This window comes from Aotus nancymaae, unplaced genomic scaffold (genome assembly GCF_030222135.1).
Source record: "Aotus nancymaae isolate 86718 unplaced genomic scaffold, 86718_ANA_hifiasm-v0.15.2.pri h1tg000036l, whole genome shotgun sequence".
NCBI lineage: Eukaryota > Metazoa > Chordata > Mammalia > Primates > Aotidae > Aotus > Aotus nancymaae.
In genome coordinates this window covers 9,918,726-9,937,521 of record NW_026988450.1, presented here as the reverse complement: position 1 = coordinate 9,937,521, position 18,796 = coordinate 9,918,726, and the positions used below count along the sequence as shown (strand labels likewise).

At 36.7% G+C, this 18,796-nt stretch overlaps 1 protein-coding gene across 2 annotated transcripts in view; it reads left to right on the top strand.

Annotated features, from left to right (window-relative positions):
* The window catches only part of NSMAF (neutral sphingomyelinase activation associated factor), a 75,559-nt gene that overhangs the window by 38,914 nt on the left and 17,849 nt on the right, over window positions 1-18,796 (top strand). For both annotated transcript variants that reach the window (XR_010345527.1, XM_012463736.2), the window contains exons 10-14: window positions 9,931-10,060; window positions 11,828-11,899; window positions 13,595-13,703; window positions 17,291-17,467; window positions 18,700-18,779. Coding sequence is in view for 1 of the 2 variants with exons in the window: in XM_012463736.2 (XP_012319159.2) it covers window positions 9,931-10,060; window positions 11,828-11,899; window positions 13,595-13,703; window positions 17,291-17,467; window positions 18,700-18,779 (568 nt within the window). In the remaining variant the exon portion in view is untranslated. The remainder of the gene's footprint in view (window positions 1-9,930; window positions 10,061-11,827; window positions 11,900-13,594; window positions 13,704-17,290; window positions 17,468-18,699; window positions 18,780-18,796) is intronic.

Here is an 18,796-nt window from a genome sequence, read left to right as displayed (position 1 = left end):
CTGAAACTAAAATACACCTTAAAAAATAATAATTAAAAAATTAACTCCTTGAGGGTAAGAACTTGTCTGGTCTCTTGCATCCACAGAGTATGGTATATTACAGTGAATGAAATTAATGGATTCGCTCCATTTTACTGCCATTGCATTTTTCTAGACCCCCATTAGCTCTCTTCTGTCCAACTGGAATTATTTCTCCTCCTTCAGCCTTTTCATATGGTCCACAAAGTTATCATCCTAAAACAAACATGATCATGTGCCCACTGACCAGCTCCTAGAAGAGTAACAAGCAAAAGAGTCTTCAGTAACAAATAAGTGCCTCTCTTTCATTGACAATATCAAAATTTACTGTACCAAGAAACATAGTCTTTTATAGCCATGAATTTTAAAATTCCCTGGATTGTTTCATATTGCCAAGAGAAAGTGATATAATAAAAGGCCATTAAAATATAAATAAACATTTTCAAGAACAGCTCCCCGCCCCATCCCGTGCCTTCAGGGTAAAGCCTAAACACCTTAACATGGCCCCAAGCCTCTTAGGTTCTAGCTCTCATTTACTACTAGTTGTTGATGATGCATCTTAAATTCCGTGCCCTAATTATTTGCATTACCTGCAGTTTCTGTTGTGCCATGTTGTCTCTTACCTCTGAGCCTTTGCTCTTGTTCTCTCCGCTTAGAAAACTCATCCTCCTTCTCCTCTGCACCTGGCTAACTCTTCTTCTTCTTCTCATTTCAGCTGTGCTCTCAGTTCTTCTAGAAGGTCTTTCCTGAGCCTTCAAGTTGCAATGAGTACTTTCTGTGGCACCCTATAGGGTCCAAGAGAGTACACCCCTACTGTTCTAATGGTTTTTTCATTGACTTTCTTGGCTTTTCTTAAGTATACAATGTATTTTGTGCAAAAGTGATATTTCTGTATTATCCCATTCTCTTACTTATTGTCTTATATTAAGTAGATTTGGGTAATTCATCTCTGTCTTCATTTCTGATACCAGTAGGTTAATTATTATAGCTTTATGGTAACTATTGATATCTGGTAGTACAGGGCCCCAGACCTAATTTTTCTTTAACACTTAGGTCTTTTGTATTCTTGGTCTTAGGCACTGCCATGTGAATTTAGAGTCAGCTTGTCAATTTCCATAAAAGCAGCTGTGCTGGGATTTAGATTGTAATTGCAGTGAATCTATAGTCTTCTCTCTTTTTGTTTAGGTCCCCTTTAATATATTCCTTATGATTTTCTTCATAAAGGTCTTTCCTATCTTGTGTTAGATTTATTCCCAGTACTTCATATTTGTGCTGATACTGTAAATGGTATGTTATTAAAAATTTCATTTTCTGTTTATTGTCAATATATAGATTGCAATAGGTTTTTGTGTACTCATTTTGTTTTCAGCAACCCTACTGAACTCTATGACCAGTTCCATTAACTGTATATTTAGATTCTTTATATTCACAAAATCTTACCTATGAATTATTTGCAGTCTCTATTCACCAGCATTTTTATTTTTTATTTTTGCATTTGTAATCATTCATGCTTAGGACAAAGCAGAAAGTATTGGTTGAATAGGTTCATTTATTTTTGGATTATTATGTGCTAGGCTTTTGCTAGAAGCTTATGTTTATAAATGAGAGTAGTTTGTAATATTCTATTTTATTGCTACCTTTGTGAGATTTGGGAATCAGTCATCTTGACCTTTACTCTACATTTTAATGTGTTAAAGAACTTTCTAGTAAAGCCATCTGGCCAGTAATGTGTTTTTTGTGTTTATGTTTGTTTGATTCTTTCTCTGCTTCAGTATATAGCATTAATTTTCTTTCCATTTTTATACTGGCAGGATATATTAAGTAAGTGAATTGCTTAGGGAAGAATAGTTTCCATTTTAGAAAGGAAAGGGAATAATAATAAGAAGAATTAGCTTCTTCTGACCTACTTAGAATGTGTCATTTTTCTAAGTAGCAATTTAGACTTCAATTCTGGGTTTCAGCACGACATTCATTTAAAAAATGGTTCACTATGAACGTTTTATTGTTTCCATTTACTGAAATGTTAGGTTAAAGAATTTGGGGAAAAGGATTTTTGCAATATGAAATGAAATATTCCAGTGTTGTGTACTTCCTCTAGAAGAAAAAAAAGGTAAACTGCTAAGATAAGCTTTTGTCATATTTCTGAGGAGATAATTTTTTGTTAAAGGAATAGAAGGAATACTATTTTTTTATATTTTTATTTTGAAAAATTTTAAACCATCACAAGTTGAAAGACTAATACAATGAAGGCAGGTCCCCTATGATTCACCAGGTGTTAATTTAACATTGTGCCAAATTTTCTTTAGATAGTGCCTGCTTCTCACATGCTTGCTCTGTGGCGTGTGTGTGTGTATTATTTGTATGTATAAATGTGTATGTATGTATTACATATATATAATATATGTGTATATATTCTTTCTGAACCATTTGAAACTAAATTCCAAGACATCATAACACTTCCCCCATAAGTATTTCAGCAGGTTCTTGTTAGGATTGTTCTTCATTCCCTGATACCACTATCATATTCTATTAGTGGTAATTCCGTAATACCATTTAATATATCATATAATAAATAAAATCATAGTAAAATATAAAAAAGTATTAAAATAGAAAATCATATCACTTTATAGCTTCATATTAAAATTTCCCCTTTTCTACCCCAAAAGTCTTCCTTAAAATACTTTATTTTGTAATGATTATAGATTTAAGAAGAAAAGACCAAAAGATAGTGCAGATTTCTCTTTTACGCCTCACTCAGAATCCCTGTTCTGTGTCGTATGTAGATGCTGCCATCTTTCGTTGGGCATATGCATAGATATTTGATTGTTTGATACTATTTAAAATTTATTTTCCAACTATTTGTCACAGGTATATAGAAATACAGTTCTTTCTTAAATTGACCTTGTATACTATGACTTTTCTAAATTCACTCATTAGTCTTAGAGGGTTTTTTGATAGATTCCATGGAGTTTTCATGTACATAGTCATTTAATCTGTGAATAATGACAGTTTCACAGAAATCCCTATGACTTTTATTTTCTATTTCTTGCCTCATTGCACAGTTTTATTTATAGATGTGCTAGAAATGGACATTATTGCCTCATTCTTGATCTTACAGGAAATGGGCTCAATGCTTCATCATTCAAAGATGATGCTAGCTGTAGGTTTTTCATAGATGCCCTATAACAGAATGAAAATGTTCCTTTCTGTTTCTAGTTTACCGAGAGTTCTTTCAATAATGGGTATAGAATTTTGTCACATATTTTTTCTGCATTCAATGACATCATATTTTTTTAATTCTGTTAATGTGAATTACATTGATTGATTGTTTTTCAATGTTAAACCAACCTTGTATTTGTGGGCTAAATCTAATTTGAGTTCATGATATCTTATCCTTTTTACATATTACTGGATTTGCTTTGCTAGTATTTTTGCATATATATTGATGAGGGATATTGCTCTATAATTCTCTTGTAATGTATTTGTCAGGTGTGGTACAGGGTTGTGCTGACCTCACAAAATGAGTATGGAGGTTTTCTTTATCTCTTGTTTTCAGAAAAAGTTTGTGTAGGACTGGTGTTATTTCTTTCTTAAATTTTTAATAGAATTTATTGATGAAGCCATCTAGGTCTGAAGTGTCCTTTGGAATTCCATTTATTTACTAGACATAGGACTATTCCATTTGTCTGTTTTGTCTGTGATTTTATTTTTTATTTTTTTGAAACCTGTATATTTAAAATGAATTGTTCATTTCATCTAAGTTGTCAGACTTATTGGTATAAAATTGTTAATGTCCTTTTAATGCCAGCAGCATCTGCAGTATTGACTCTTCTTTCATTCCTTATATTGATACTTTGTGTTTTCTCTCTTTTAAAAAAAAGTATTGCCAGGGCTTACCAATTTTATTAACCTTTCAAATGACCACATTTTGACTTTGTTGTTATTTTTCTGTTTTTTCACTTTATTTATAGTTGATGTCCGCTTTTATCATTTCCTGCCTTCAGCTTGCTTTGGGTTTAAGCTTATTCTTCTAGCTTTCTAAGAACAAAGCCTAGATTACCAGTTTTATGCCTTCCTTTGTAATAGAAACACTTAAACTTACAATTTTCTTTATAAGCACTGCTTAGCAACATTCTGCAGATTTTGATATGTTTTCATTATAATTAATATAAAAATATTTTGTAATTTTCATCATCATTTCTCCTTTGGCCCTATAGGTAATTTAGAAATATGTTTAACTTCCACATATTTGGAAATATTTTATAGATACTGATTTATAATTTAATATCTGATCACAGAATATTCTGATCAGAACACAAATCATATGTTCTATGTGATTTCAGTCTTTTGATATTTGTTCAAATTTGTTATATGGTCTATCTTGGTAAATATTTCATATGCCCTTGAAAGGAATGTGAGCTCTACAGTCGTTGAAAATAGTATTTCACAAATGCCATATGGGTCCAGTTGGTTGATGGTCATTTCGATCAAATATATTTCATTACTTTTTTTTGTTGACTTGTGCTATCAGTACTGAGAGAAGGATGTTAAAATTGTCAGTGGTGATTGTGGAATTATTTCTTTTCTTATTCCTTTCAATTATGCATTTTGTGTTGTAAAGCTCTGTTATTAGATTCATATACATTAAGATGTATAATGTCTTCTTAATGATCTTTTCTTCATTCTGAAATGTCCCTCTTTATCCCTAATATTCTTTTTCTTGAAGTCTACTTGGTCTTCCTTTAAAGTAACTACACCAGTTTTCTTATGTGTTGTGATTGCATGATACATCTTTTTCTGCCCTTTTAACACTAAACTTGTGTCTTTACTCTGTTTAAAATAAAACATATACTTTAAATATGTAGTTGAGTCTTGCTTTTTGTGCATTCTGACAGTCTCTGCTTTTCAATAGGAATATTTTTTAAGCCTAGTATCGAAGGATAGTCATGGATCACTTAATGACTGGAATGTGTTGTGAGAAATGTATCGTTAGGCAATTTGGTCATTGTGAGAACATCATAGGGTGCACTTATACAAACCACAATGGTCCAGCTTAGTACACACTTAGACTATACAGTATAACCTATTGCTCCTAGGCTATAAACTTGCACAACATTTTGCTGTACCACTTGAGTATACCTAATCCAAACATTTAAAATCCAAAATGCTCCAAACTCCAAAACTTTTTGAATGCCAACGTGATAGTCAAAGGAAATGCTCATTGGAGCGTTTCAGATTTCAGATTTTGTAATTAGGGATGCACAACGATATGATACAAACATTCAAAAATCCAAAATTCAAAACACTTCTGCTCCCAAGTGCTTTGAATAAAGGATACTCAATTTGTACTAAATGCTGTAGGCTATTGTAACATAATAGTAAGTATTTATGTATCTAAACCTCTCTAAACATAGAAAAGGTAGAATAAAAATATGGTATTATATCATGTTGCTTTTCTAAACAAACAAAAAAATATATGGTAGTATAATTTTATGAGACCACTAGTATCTGAAGTGTCACTGACCAGAACATCATTATGCGGCACACGTTGTTTCTGTGTTTATTTCTTAGTGTCTCGTTTTTTTGTTGTTGTTCCTCTGTTCCTCCTTTTCTCCTTTCTTTTGGGTAAATCTAGTATTTTTCAATACTCCATTGTATCTACTCGATGAACTTTTTAGCTGTACCACTTTGTGTTATTTTTAGTGGCTACCCTAGAGATTACAATATGCACATTGTGCCAGAGTGTACCTTCAGATAATATTATTTTATGCTACTTTACGACATATAAGAACCTTACTCCAATGTATTTCCATTTAGCCTCTCCTGCCAGTTATGATCTTATCTTGTAGCTAATTTATGCATATACCATAAACCTACGATACAGCATTCTTATTTGTGCTTTAAAAATCAATAAGTTTTTTTTTTTTTTTTTTTTTTTTTAGAGACAGGGTTTCACCATGTTGGTCAGGGTGCTCTCGAACTCCCAACCTCAGGTGATCCACCTGCCTCAGCCTCCCAAAGTGCTGAGATTACAGGCGTGAGCCTCCGTGCCCGGCCTAAAAATCAATAAGTTTTAAAAGAATTTAGATACATAGTATGTGTTTGCATAGAAATAAAAAATATTAAAAATATTTTTAATACTGAGATATTTAAATGTTTATAATTTCTAGTCTTCTTTCCTTTCTGCAAATCTAGTGTTTCACCTGGTATCATTTCTCCTCAGTCTGAAGCACGTTCTGTGGCATTCCAATGCTGATCCATTGAAGATGAATTCTCTCAACTTTGTCTAAGAAGATACTTATGTTACCTTCATTTTTGAAGGGCATTTTTGGATATAGAATTCTAGATTGGCAGGTTTCTCACCACTTTTAAAGATTGTCATTCTATTATTTCTGGTGAAGAGCCCCATGATTTGAATTGTTGTTACCTATATGAGATGTGGTTTTCTTGTGCTTATTTTGCTTGAGGATTTCAGAGTGTATGATGGGGAAACTCCTACTATGCTGTCAACACAGAACACTTCAGTGATCAGCTGTTTGGCTTTTTCCTGTACAAAACAGTTCTCGGTTACCAGCTGGGTATTCTATAATTCAGTTCAGACATTGTCTACCCGGAGTTAGCACAGACCCCATAGGTTAAGAGCTCAGTCCCACAAGGCGCCCCCCCGCATCCTTCGATGCCAATCACAAATCCAAGTTGTGAGCACAGGTGCTCTGACCAACTAGCTATAAATCAGATTCCCACAACACATTCCTTGGGTTTGATACTAGAATGCATTGCTCACAGAACTCAGAATATTTACTTATGTTTACCAGTTTATTATGCTAATTAAGGACATGATAAAGGGTACAGATGAACAGCCAGATGAAGAGATGCATAGGGTGAGATCTGGAAGGAGGAAGGGTCCTGAGCACAGGAGCTTCTGTCCCTGTAGAGTGGGAATGCATCACCCTCCTGGCACATAGATGTCTCAGCAACCCAGAAGCTCTTCCAGCCTCATAGTTTATGGGTATTTATGGAGGATTCCTCACATAGGCATAGTCAAATGCTAGCTCAGTCTCCAGCCTCTCTCCCTTACCCTGAGAAAAGGGAGTGTGGCTGAAAGCTCTAAGCCTCTAATTAGGGCTTGGTCCTTCTGGTGACCAGCAATCATCCAGGATCCCACAAACAGTTGCCTCATTAGAGCAAAAGATGCTTCTATAACTCAGGAAATTCCAAGGGATTAGGAGATCTATGTCAGGAATCAGGACCAAAGACCAAATATTAGAACAAAAGATGCACCTAACACCTCTGTTGCTCGGGAAATTACCAAGTTTCAGGAGCTCTGTGCCATTCACTGGGAGCAGAGACCAAATGATTTTTTTTTTTATTATGTCACACTGAGTTTCAGAGTAACGTGCATCTATGAACTGATGCTTTTTATCAGTTCTCAGCCATTCTCCATTGCTCTGTCCTATTTTCTGTCTTTTCTTCTATAGTCAGTTATACTTATGTTAGTATGTTTAATATATTCTTTCAGATCTCAGATACACTCTCCTGTATTTTTTTTTTCATTCTTTTTTCTCTTTTGGTTTTGTTTTAGTTGGGAGACTTTTTATTGACCTGTTTTCAGTCTTACTGGACCTTTCTTCCACTGAGTCTAGTCTGTTAAGATTGTTTAATTAATTCTTTATGAGATCAACATTTTTATTTCTATGTTTCCCTTTGGTTCTTTTTTATACTTTCTGTTTCTCTGCTGAAACTCTCTGTCCTTCCACATGTGTTGTCATCTTTTGTCCTTGTTGACCCTTTTCTCTCTTTTTTTTTTTTCCATCAGTTCTCAGCCATTCTCTTCTCCATGGCTCTGTCACCCAGGCTGGAGTGTAGTGGCAATTATCATGGCTGAATGGCTGACTGCAGCCTCACCTCCCGGTCTCAAGTGGTCCTCAGCCTCCTGAGTAGATGGGACCACAGGGACATGCCACCATGTCTGGCTAATTTTTTATTTTTTGTAGAGATGGTATGTCAGTATGTTACCCAGCTGGTATCAAACTCTTGGGCTTAAGTGATCCTCTTGCCTTGGCCTCTCAAAGTGCTGGGATTACAGGTGTGAGCCAACATGACTGGACTGTTCTTGATCCTTTATAGTAGTTACTGTAGTTATCTTAAAGTCTTCCTCTGACTGATCCAATGTCTGGGACATCTTCTATTGAGTCTTTTCTCTCTTGAGCATGAGTCATATTTTCTTGCTTGTTTGTTATGTATTATAATTTTATTGTATTGTAATTTTTTATTGAACAATTTGTTAAAAAGGAAATTTGAGACCAAACTAAATAATATTTACCTCCAGAAGTGGTCATGTCCACAGGGAGACTCTGTCAATCAAATCTGTAACTGAGCTGCATTAAGACTTTGTTGCAGCTGTGGTTAAATTCAAGACAACACTGCCTGCAACTCTACTGAGGGAGTGATCAACACTTTCTCTTCCACAGGACTTGGGATCTGAGCACTTGAAGGATTCTAGGGATGTCTTTGTGCTTTACAGCTCAGCCATCAGGTTTCTGAACTGCGGGAGATTTCTCTTGCTTTGCACCCCAGTCAACAGCATTTTTGGGTCTCTGGGAAAGCTTTCTTCACTCTCCAGTCTCAACTCTGGCTTTCCATTTCCCTGAAGATGTCTCTTAATTCTGCAGCCCTTACTCACTTCTATCGTAGGTTGCGCTTCGTCCTGCTACTTACCTGTTGGTCTCTTCTTTCCTTTTTGCAATCATGTTCATTTAGGTTTCTTTGCATCCTCAACATTCCAGTGGGTTATAAAAAGCAACGATGTTTGGGCCGGGCACAGTGGCTCACGCCTGTAATCCCAGCACTTTGGGAGGCCGAGGCAGGCAGATCACGAGGTCAGGAGTTTGAGACCAGCCTGACCAATATGGTAAAACCCCATCTCTACTAAAAATACAAAAATTAGCCAGGCATGGTGTGCGTGCCTGTGGTCCCAGCTACTCAGGAGGCTAAGGCAGAAGAATCGCATGAACCTGGGAGGCAGAGGTTGCAGTGAGCTGAGATCTCACCAGCCTGAGTGACAGAGTGAGACTCTGCGTCAAAAAGAAAAAAAAAAGCAATGAAGATTTTTCAGTGTATCCAGCTCCTTTTGGTTGTTAGCGTAAAAGCTTCAACAGTCTCTTATAGCTTTCCCACCCTAACTTGAGTGAAGGTCTTCCCCTGTATCTTTTTGTCCTGTCATTTATAAAGAGATTTATTTTTATCCCAGTTATTTCAGTCATTGCCTTAAAATGTTGCTTATTTGATTGTTTTCCCTTTATTTTTTTTCAAAATCAGTAAAGCAGAATGAGAAGGGACTTTGTTGATTAAATATTTTAGGAGTGGGTAGTGGAGAGATCATTTTTCACTGGTTTTCTGCAGTAAATCCACAAAATGATATATTCAAGAATATACAAAGGAATATACAATTACTCTAATGTTTTATAATTCAAGTAATTTATAATTATGTAGTCACAGCCTTATAAAGTGTAGTATGAAATAAATGACACCTGTGTTAAAATGGTTTATAGGACAATATAAATAGGTCTAAGTGACAGAAAAATAGGAAATAATTTTAATGTAAGAGTAGTTTCAAGGCCTGTTTATTTTGGGAGGAGTGAGTTTAGCTAAAGGATTATTTGGTATTTACTTGTCTATCATGACTTCTGTGGTACATAAGCTCACCTCTTTCTTTAAAAACCGAGTGTTTATCATGCCATTTTTAAAGAGTCAGTTTTATCTAAGCAATCAATTTGTATTACCATTTTTCTCATATTAAATGTAGTGTTTAGACAAATATCATACAAAGTCACACTGTAGCTTTCTTAGATAAACCTAGAAAGTAGATCAATTTCTGATTTTTCTTTCTTTTGCTGAAAAACATATTTTTAGGTTCCAAAACATTTCTGAAAGGCTGCACATGGAATGCAAAGCAGAAATGGTGACACCTCTGGTGACAAATCCTGGACACGTGTGCATCACGGACACAAACCTGTATTTTCAGCCTCTCAATGGCTACCCGGTGCGTAGACCACAGGATCAGGTGGGGAGCTGCCCATGTTTAAGCTGCTTCCAGACCATGTTCTCACAATGCCAGGGTCCTCACTTTTTGATGAGGATCAAAAATCATGTCTGTGTATTTTCCAAACACTGTATGTAATCTTTTTGTGTGTGTGTGTGTGTGTAATCTTGGTGTGAAGTCTCCGCAGTTTGAGTTCCTCTGATCTGTTTTCAGTCATATTGGGGCACTTGCTCTCAGTATGGTGAAAAGAAACCCTGTTTCTCCTGATTTTAGTGGTTGTCAGAGATTTAGACCTTTCTTCTAGGAGGCACTTCTGAGAGACCAGTGAAGTGTACTATGGTTAATAAGAAATGAATTTTTAAATATATTTTCTTATATGTACATAGATGTTGGTATTTCTTGCTTCTACCTAATGATGAACAGCCTCAGTAGATCTGAATTTTTCCTGGAGGAACACCATGAGCAGGTTCTCCCAGCTAATACAGAGGTGCATGTGGAGATCCTGCTGTCTGGCAGTCATGGGCTCTTGCTAGAATTTTGGAAACAATCTTCTCTTTCACAGTGACACTGGACTTACAAGACCAGAAAGTAAAGATAAACTTAGATTTCCATGCTAAAACATGTAAAAGATTTGTTGTTTATCTAGATCTGGCCACTTTTTAGCATGATCCATTTAAAGAACAGAAATCCTAACACATCCTGGTAGTGCCGTGGGGCCATTTGGCAGGGCCCAAGAATCAGGAGTGTTTTCTGCTGGAGAAAGTTCCACCTTGAAAATTCTGCAGGCTGGTTATTAGAGGGCACTAAAACATGTCAAGCTCTCCCGAGTGAAAGATTATGCTATAGCGATTCTGACCACTAGGTGGTGGTGGGGCTCACTTTCTCAGTTCTCCTGTATTCACTGCATGTGGCTGGAACAGCATTCTCGGGGAGTGTAATACATTGCCTTGGCTGCTAGTAGTGCTTGGGTCTGAAATTTTGAGAAAAAAATGTCTTTGTACCCTAGCTTCACGATCCATGGTATGAGCCTTTACCCCTTCCCAATACTGGCCAGGATCCTTGACCAGTAGTTTCCAAGACCTAACTCATGGCCTCCAGGGCAGTTTCACTGTTGGAGAGGCTGACTTCTGCACACCCATCATCCCTCCCACTTGGGAGGAGGACCACGGGCGCATAGTTGTTAGCCAATCTCAGCGCCTTTTTAAACCTCCTTTCTCTCTTACTGGTGTTTTAAAATTAGAGAAAAGCAAGACAATTTTCTTCTTCATTAACAAAGAAATAGTTTAGAGACCTTGATTTATACTTTAGTAATTTGTGAGCCTTAATACACTGTAACTTTTAATGAGATAAAAGGATTTTTAAAAAGAGATGTGTGTCAGTAGTAAGCAAGCTATTTGTCTAAAAAAAGATAGCAAGATTCCTGAGAGGTTATTTATGCCAGTTCTTTCATATTTCTTATCACCCCACAATCTACCCTGAACAATACCACCCCACCCAACTAACCTGAAAGATACCTGAAAGATAGATGATTGCATTATCATTTGGGGCGGGTGCCACATGGGTGGAGGGAGACTTGCCCAAGGTCATACAGCTAGTGAAAGATGGCAGAGCAGAATGGGAAACCAGATATCCCCTTGTCCCAAGATTTCCTTTGGTTTATTAGGAAGGCAAGATTTGGTGATTTTTTTCCCCCGTTTCTGATACTAAAGAACAACTTCTAATTGTGTCAGAACAATAATGTTTGAGATTGTCTTTCTACTTTTAAAGAAACCTGTGGTCCAGATAACACTCCAAGACGTCCGCCGCATCTACAAAAGGAGGCACGGCCTCATGCCTCTGGTGAGTCCCTGGGAGGCCATGCTGGGGAGGATTGTCACACCTTCAGTGTAGCCAGCGGTTTATTGACAATACACACCTATGGGGTGTCTGAAAGTGCAAGTACATTGTATTGTAAGCAAATAGACTCTGATTGTGCTGTTCTTTCTTTTGGAGAAGCTAGAAATTGATAAAGGAATAACTCTTTCATGTAGAGAAGAGGTGCTATTTTGAAATATTTTTGGCTCCAAGAGCAAGAGGGCTAGAGTGCCCTTGAGTTTCTCACTCCTGCATTCTCAGTGTTGGCTCAGGCTAGAATGATCTGTGCAAAACCAACCCTGTGTCGTACTTGCCTCCACCACTCATAGCAGCTAGTTCTCAAAGCTAAACTCGGAAGATATTGTAATATTAATTCTTTAGTGGAACTAGTATATTCACAGCTAACTTACATTAATTCAACCTTTAGGCTTGCTGAGAGAGAGAAATAGACAATGTAGGCCGTTCTTTCCAGCATTCCCTGAATGCATGTATGTCTATACTTAGGTATTTATGGCACATGTCTTACTTTAGTAACCAGTCCCTACAGAAGGTATGATTCCAAGGTATGTTAATTTGACACCGATAGAAATTCATTTTTTCTTTTTTGAAGATTAACCAGAACTTGGTGACATTACAAAAGCATTGTGGAATTTTAACTCATTTTTGTGCTTTTAATTTGTGAAATTCAACTGTTTTGCTGCCTATTTTACTTAAAAGGCCATTCCTCCATTTCCAGCACTAATAGCAGATCAGGGAAACAGATACTATTAAAAATCTCCTTCTTTGAGTATAGAGCTGCAGTCAGAAAAAGATAATAAAATAACATTGATTAAGTGCTTTCTATGTACCAAGCAATTCGTATATAATGTTTCATTTATCTGCCATCATAATCCTTGTGAAAGTAGATAGTATTGCATTTTACAGATAATTGAGACTCCAGGGGTTAACTTCCTAAGCTCCCAGGTAGTACATGGTGAAAGCTGTATTCGAACCAAGGGCCGCTCTGGGCTTTCATCCTGGCTTTGTCTATTCTTTTGCTAGCTCAGCCTTACCAACACTATAGTCACAAAGCTCATAGGTTTTTGTAAGATAATTATAATGTATTAATTGAATGGGTTATTCAATTATCAAATTGTTAGGTGTGCGTAATTATTATTTATTAGCTGGGCATGGTGCGCCTAAGTCCCAGCTACTTGAGAGGCTCAAGGGGGAGGATCAGTTGAGCCTGTGAGTTCGAGGCTGCAACGAACTGTGTCACACCATTGCACTCCAGCCTGGGTGACAGAGCAGGACCTGGTCTTAAAAAAAAATATATATATATATATATATTATTTAACTTATAAAAGAAAGCTAAACATTTATGTTGAAGAAGAGAAGACATGGATCAGCTAATTTTTAATTTCAACATAGTAAGTTCACAAAAGCTTTTATTAATGAAAATATTCAACACCCAAGGTGGTTTACTAAGTTTAGCTGAGATACTATGTTGTTCTCAGAACATTTATAAACACAACATATATAATCACTGAGTTAAATTTATAGATTGGAAATAGGAATATGAGATATGAAAATAAAAAACACAAATGTTTAACTGAAAGCTTTTGTAATTATATACTCATATTGAGATTGTAAGATGAATGCCATGCCATTTATTTTATTCTTTTCTTTCTGAATTTATAGGGCTTGGAAGTATTTTGCACAGAAGACGATCTGTGTTCCGACATCTACCTAAAGTTCTATGAACCTCAAGATAGAGATGATCTCTATTTTTATATTGCCACGTATCTAGGTTTGGTGCTCACCCTTCATTGTTTTCTTTTCTTTTTTTTTGAGACTGAGTCTTACTTTGTCACCCAGGCTGGAGTGCAGTGGCACAATTTCAGCTCACTGCAATCTCTGCCTCTCAGGTTCAAGTGGTTCTCGTGCGTCAGCCTCCCGAGTTGCTGGGACTACAGGCATGCACCACCATGCCCCGCTAATTTTTTTTGTATTTTTAATAGATAAAAAATACAATAGATTTAAAAATATATATATTTTTGTATTTTTTGTATTTTTGTATTTCTATTCACATGAAGGTAGTTCAACTCCTAAGGATCTGGGATAGGAAATAAGAAAAATGTCATTTCTAGAATCGCCTCTTTGTGGTTCTAATTTCTTCCATCAGTAACTATAATTGCCAAAATAATATTTTTAAAACTCTGGGAAATATAAATTCACTTTGGTAATAGTTCATTCTTAATGTAGCTTTTAAAAACTCTACATAAATATATTTAAATGCTCTTATGTTTTAACGTCCTCCACATTAAATGGATTTTGAAGATCCACCCAAATATTTTTATGTTCAGTCAGGTCTTAGTTCATGAAAACCAAGACTCAGTTTTGTACTGTGAGGAAGTGAGTTATTCATATATTTGTGATCATTGATTGTGGTCATAACTACAAAGCTGAAAGACTGCAAAAGGAACATGTAAACTTTCTATGCTCAGTATACTGACTTTGGAGTGAAATTTGCTTTTAATTAATAATATTTCCTCAGTTTTTCATGGAAAATGTGAATTTTCCCACCTTTAGGAGAAAAAATACTTATATTTTTATTTTCAAGGCCAAAGTTTCTTTTAGTAAGTTGCAAGGCTAAATTAAATTATTCTAATTTACAAAGTTGCTAAATAACTAGAATGGAATTATCTTTAAAAATGGATTTTGGGGCCAGGCATGGTGGCTTATGATTGTAATCCCAGCACTTTGGAAGGCCAAGGCAGGAGAACCTCTTGAGCCCAGGAGTTCGAGACCAGCCTAGGCAACATGGCTTGACCTCAAGACTTTAAAAATTAGCTAGGCCTGGTGGCGTGTGCCTGTAGTTCCAGCTACTCAAGAGGCTGCAGTGGGAGGATCACTCAATCCTGGGAAGTCAAGGCTGAAGTGAGCCGTGATGACAGCACCGCAGTTCAGCCTGGGTGACAGAGTGAGACCCTGTCTCAGAAAAAAACATGGATGTTGGGATTTTATTAATACCACCTTAACTGTGTTTGTTATTTTAGTGTACCACGAAACCATTTATGAAATATAGTAAAGTACATCTTCCCTTACAAATGAAATTTTTCTTCAAGGAGGAATAGTTGGCTTTCAATAGGGAATATATTTTATTTTAAAGTAGGTTTATATATAGCTAGTATTTTTTTCATACATTAAACTATTCAAGGTAACTACATATAAGTATAGCTTTGATACAAGTTTACATTAATCTCCTGTCTCCTGATCTAATTTTTTAAGTTTTATTTTTTTAACTGTAATAAGATTACAATAAAAAGCTCGACTTTCATAGTGAGTCCTAAAATCTCAAGCCAAAAACTTTGCCAGGATCTAAAATATCCATCTTCTAAGAAGCTGTCAGTTGTCACTGAGTTTATTCCTAAGATTGTTCATACTTTTTCTGAGGAGTTTCAAAAACAGAAAATGAGGGGAGGCCGGGTGCTGTGGCTCACGCCTATAATCCCAGCACTTTGGGAAGCCAAGGCGGGTGGATCACGAGGTCAAGAGATCGAGACCATCCTGGTCAACAAGGTGAAACCCCGTTTCTACTAAAAATACAAAAATTAGCTGGGCGTGGTGGCGCGTGCCTGTAGTCCCAGCTACTTGGGAGGCTGAGGCAGAAGAATTGCTTGAACCCAGGAGGCGGAGGTTGCGGTGAGCCGAGATCGCACCATTGCACTCCAGACTGGGTAACAAGAGCGAAACTCTGTCTCAAAAAAAAAAAAAAAAGAAAATGTGGGGCAAGTGTGTTTTGATATTTGAAGTCCTTTCCTAGTAATTGATTAGAGAAGAAACTTGGTAAAAATAAATGAGAAGAAATATTATGAGTTAAGATGCTGGGCCGGGCAAGGTGGCTCACGCCTGTAACCCCAACACTTTGGTAGGCCGAGGCGGGTGGATCACGAGGTCAAGAGATTGAGACCATCCTGGTCAACATGGTGAAACCCCATCTCTACTAAAAATACAAAAATGAGCTGGGCATGGTGGCGCGTGCCTGTAATCCCAGCTACTCAGGAGGCTGAGGCAGGAGAATTGCCTGAACCCAGGAGGCCGAGGTTGCGGTGAGCCGAGATCGCACCATTGCACTCCAGCCTGGGTAACAAGAGCGAAACTCCGTCTCAAAAAAAAAAAAAAAAAAAAAAAGAGTTAAGATGCTGAATGCATCAGGAAGAGGTTGAAAGCAGAATTTTCTGTACAAAAGGGAGAATCCACTTGCAGGACAGTTAATTCATTCCACACTCTGAAAGGGAAGTTCTCATTGCTGCATTATCTCAGATCTCATTTTTCCTGAGGTGTTTGGGGGGCAGGTCTCTTTCTTTTAGTTTGAGAATTAGTGCCCCTGCCAAATGGCTGTTTTCTTCTTTAACAATTTCTTTTCTCTTCCTTAGTCCTCACATCCATAAATAACATGTAGTCATTGACCAGTTAGCAGTAGTACATCTCTTCCATGCCCAAAAGAACACTAAAAGATTGCTTTAATTTCATAAATCATAAGGGAAGTAAGCTTTCATAGATGGCCATGGGTTTTTAGATGCATGGAGACACAGCGCATTTGGAAGGATTCTTTGTTATTGTATAGATGTTACCTATTAATGTGTAATATTTATATACTTGCTCTACACTTTCGAATTTGTTTAGGTTATATCGTATTGTGGAGGGTAGGGTACTAACTCAGTCAGTGTATTTAATAATTTCCCCTCCTTGATATTGGAGCTATTCATGCTTAGCTGAACAAATACTTTATGAAAAAATCAGCAGCCTGCTTTTCTTGTTCTTTTTTTTTTCTTTTTTTTTTGAGACAGAGTCTCACTTTGTCATCAGGCACCAGGCTGGAGTGCAATGGCGCGATCTCGGCTCACTGCAACCTCCGCCTCCCTGGTTCAAGCAATTCTCCTGCCTCAGCCTCCCAAGTAGTTGGTTCTACAGGCGTGCACCACCATGCCCAGCTAATTTTTGTATTTTTAGTAGAGACAGGGTTTCACCATGTTGGCCAGGATGGTTTTGATATCTTGACCTTGTGATCCGCCCTCCTCAGCCTCCTAAAGTGCTGGGATTATGGCCCTGAGCCACCACGCCCAGATCCTTTTCTTTTTCTTTCTTTTTTTTAATAGAGACGGGATTTCACCATGTTGGCCGGGATGGTCTTGATCTCTTGACCTTGTGATCTGCCCACCTAGGCCTCCCAAAGTGCTGGGATCACAGGCGTAAGCCACCGCGCCCGGCCTTCTTTTTCTTCCAATGTATTTTTCCAGAGTGCACAGGAAGGGTCTACACATTAAGCCCCTAGCTTTTGCATACTAAGTTTTTGAAGGTGAGTGGCAGACCTCGTGGGTCCTCTTCCCCCAGAGCACCATGTGGCGGAGCACACTGCTGAGAGCTACATGCTGCAGTGGCAGCGCGGACACCTTTCCAACTACCAGTACCTCCTTCACCTCAACAACCTGGCTGACCGCAGCTGCAACGACCTCTCCCAGTACCCCGTGTTTCCGTGGATAATACATGATTATTCCAGCTCAGAACTAGGTAACTGCCACATGTGGAATTCTGACCAAGCTGAATGGGAAGTGGTCATCTGTATTGTTTTTAAAGGAGATAATAAATTCTATTTTATAATCGTGGTGTGATATGTGAACAAATGACAACTCTTTTCAGTTGTATTGCTAAGGATTGCCAATTTCCATTCGAAGATACTATGTAAGTGTCATGTGTTTTATGTGTGTTTTTTCCACCATACTTCTTGAAAGACACACATAGAAAAAAATGGGTGTAATTTTAATTCAGGGTTATCATTATTACCTATAAGTACCATGTTTTGAAATATTTGCCTCTCACTTTGAAAATTGTCATTCACCTTATCATATTATTTTAAAAAATCACATTAAATACTGATTGTTCGCCGGGCGTGGTGGCTCACACCTATAGTCCCAGCACTTTGGGAGGCTAAGGTGGGTGAATCACCTGAGGTCAGGAGTTCGAGACCAGCCTGGCCAACATGGAGAAACCCCGTCTCTAAAAAAAAAAAAATTAAAATTAAAAAATAAAAAATAAAAAACTGATTGTTCATTATAGAACACTTGGAAAGTCCTGAAATAATCAAAGAAGGAAATAAAAATCGTTCATAATTATATTACGGAGCTATAACCATTTTACCTTTGTGGCATATCTACTCTTCTCTTGCTCCCTCAGATTATTTTAAGAAAAATGTAATTGTATTGTAACTTTATTTTGTAATATTTAAAAGTTATATGTTGTGAATAGGTAGTTCCTTTTGACATGTTACCTTGAACCTTTGTACTTGAAAGAGATAATAGATTTTCTAGAAATATGAGAATTTATTTCTCTGAAAATATTTAGGCCCCTAAATATTTAGGCTAATATTGTGGAATAATAATATTTACTAGAATTCAAGTGTAGAAAGTAAATCTTGGTAGAAGAATAATAGCTTTTAAAATTTGTTTTTTATTGTTTTTTACTTGGAATATATGTATTTTTTAATTAGAAACTTTTTTTAAAAAAAATTAACATTCAGAAATTGTCAAATTAGAGATACTGCTCTTAAGTGGTTATGGCTAACTTAAAACTCAGAAGTTCTAGCTTTAACATCTATGTACATAACTAAAAATATATAACTCTCATGGATCTATCTCAATTTTTAAAAAACTATTTTGTGGAAGTAAATGTATATATTTGAATTAATTCAGGAGGACAATGGTACTAAGTATAAGCTGAAATTATTTATTGATTTGTGTTTATAGATTTGTCAAATCCAGGAACCTTCCGGGATCTTAGTAAGCCAGTGGGGGCCCTAAATCAGGAACGGCTGGAGAGACTACTGGTATGTGGACTTACAGG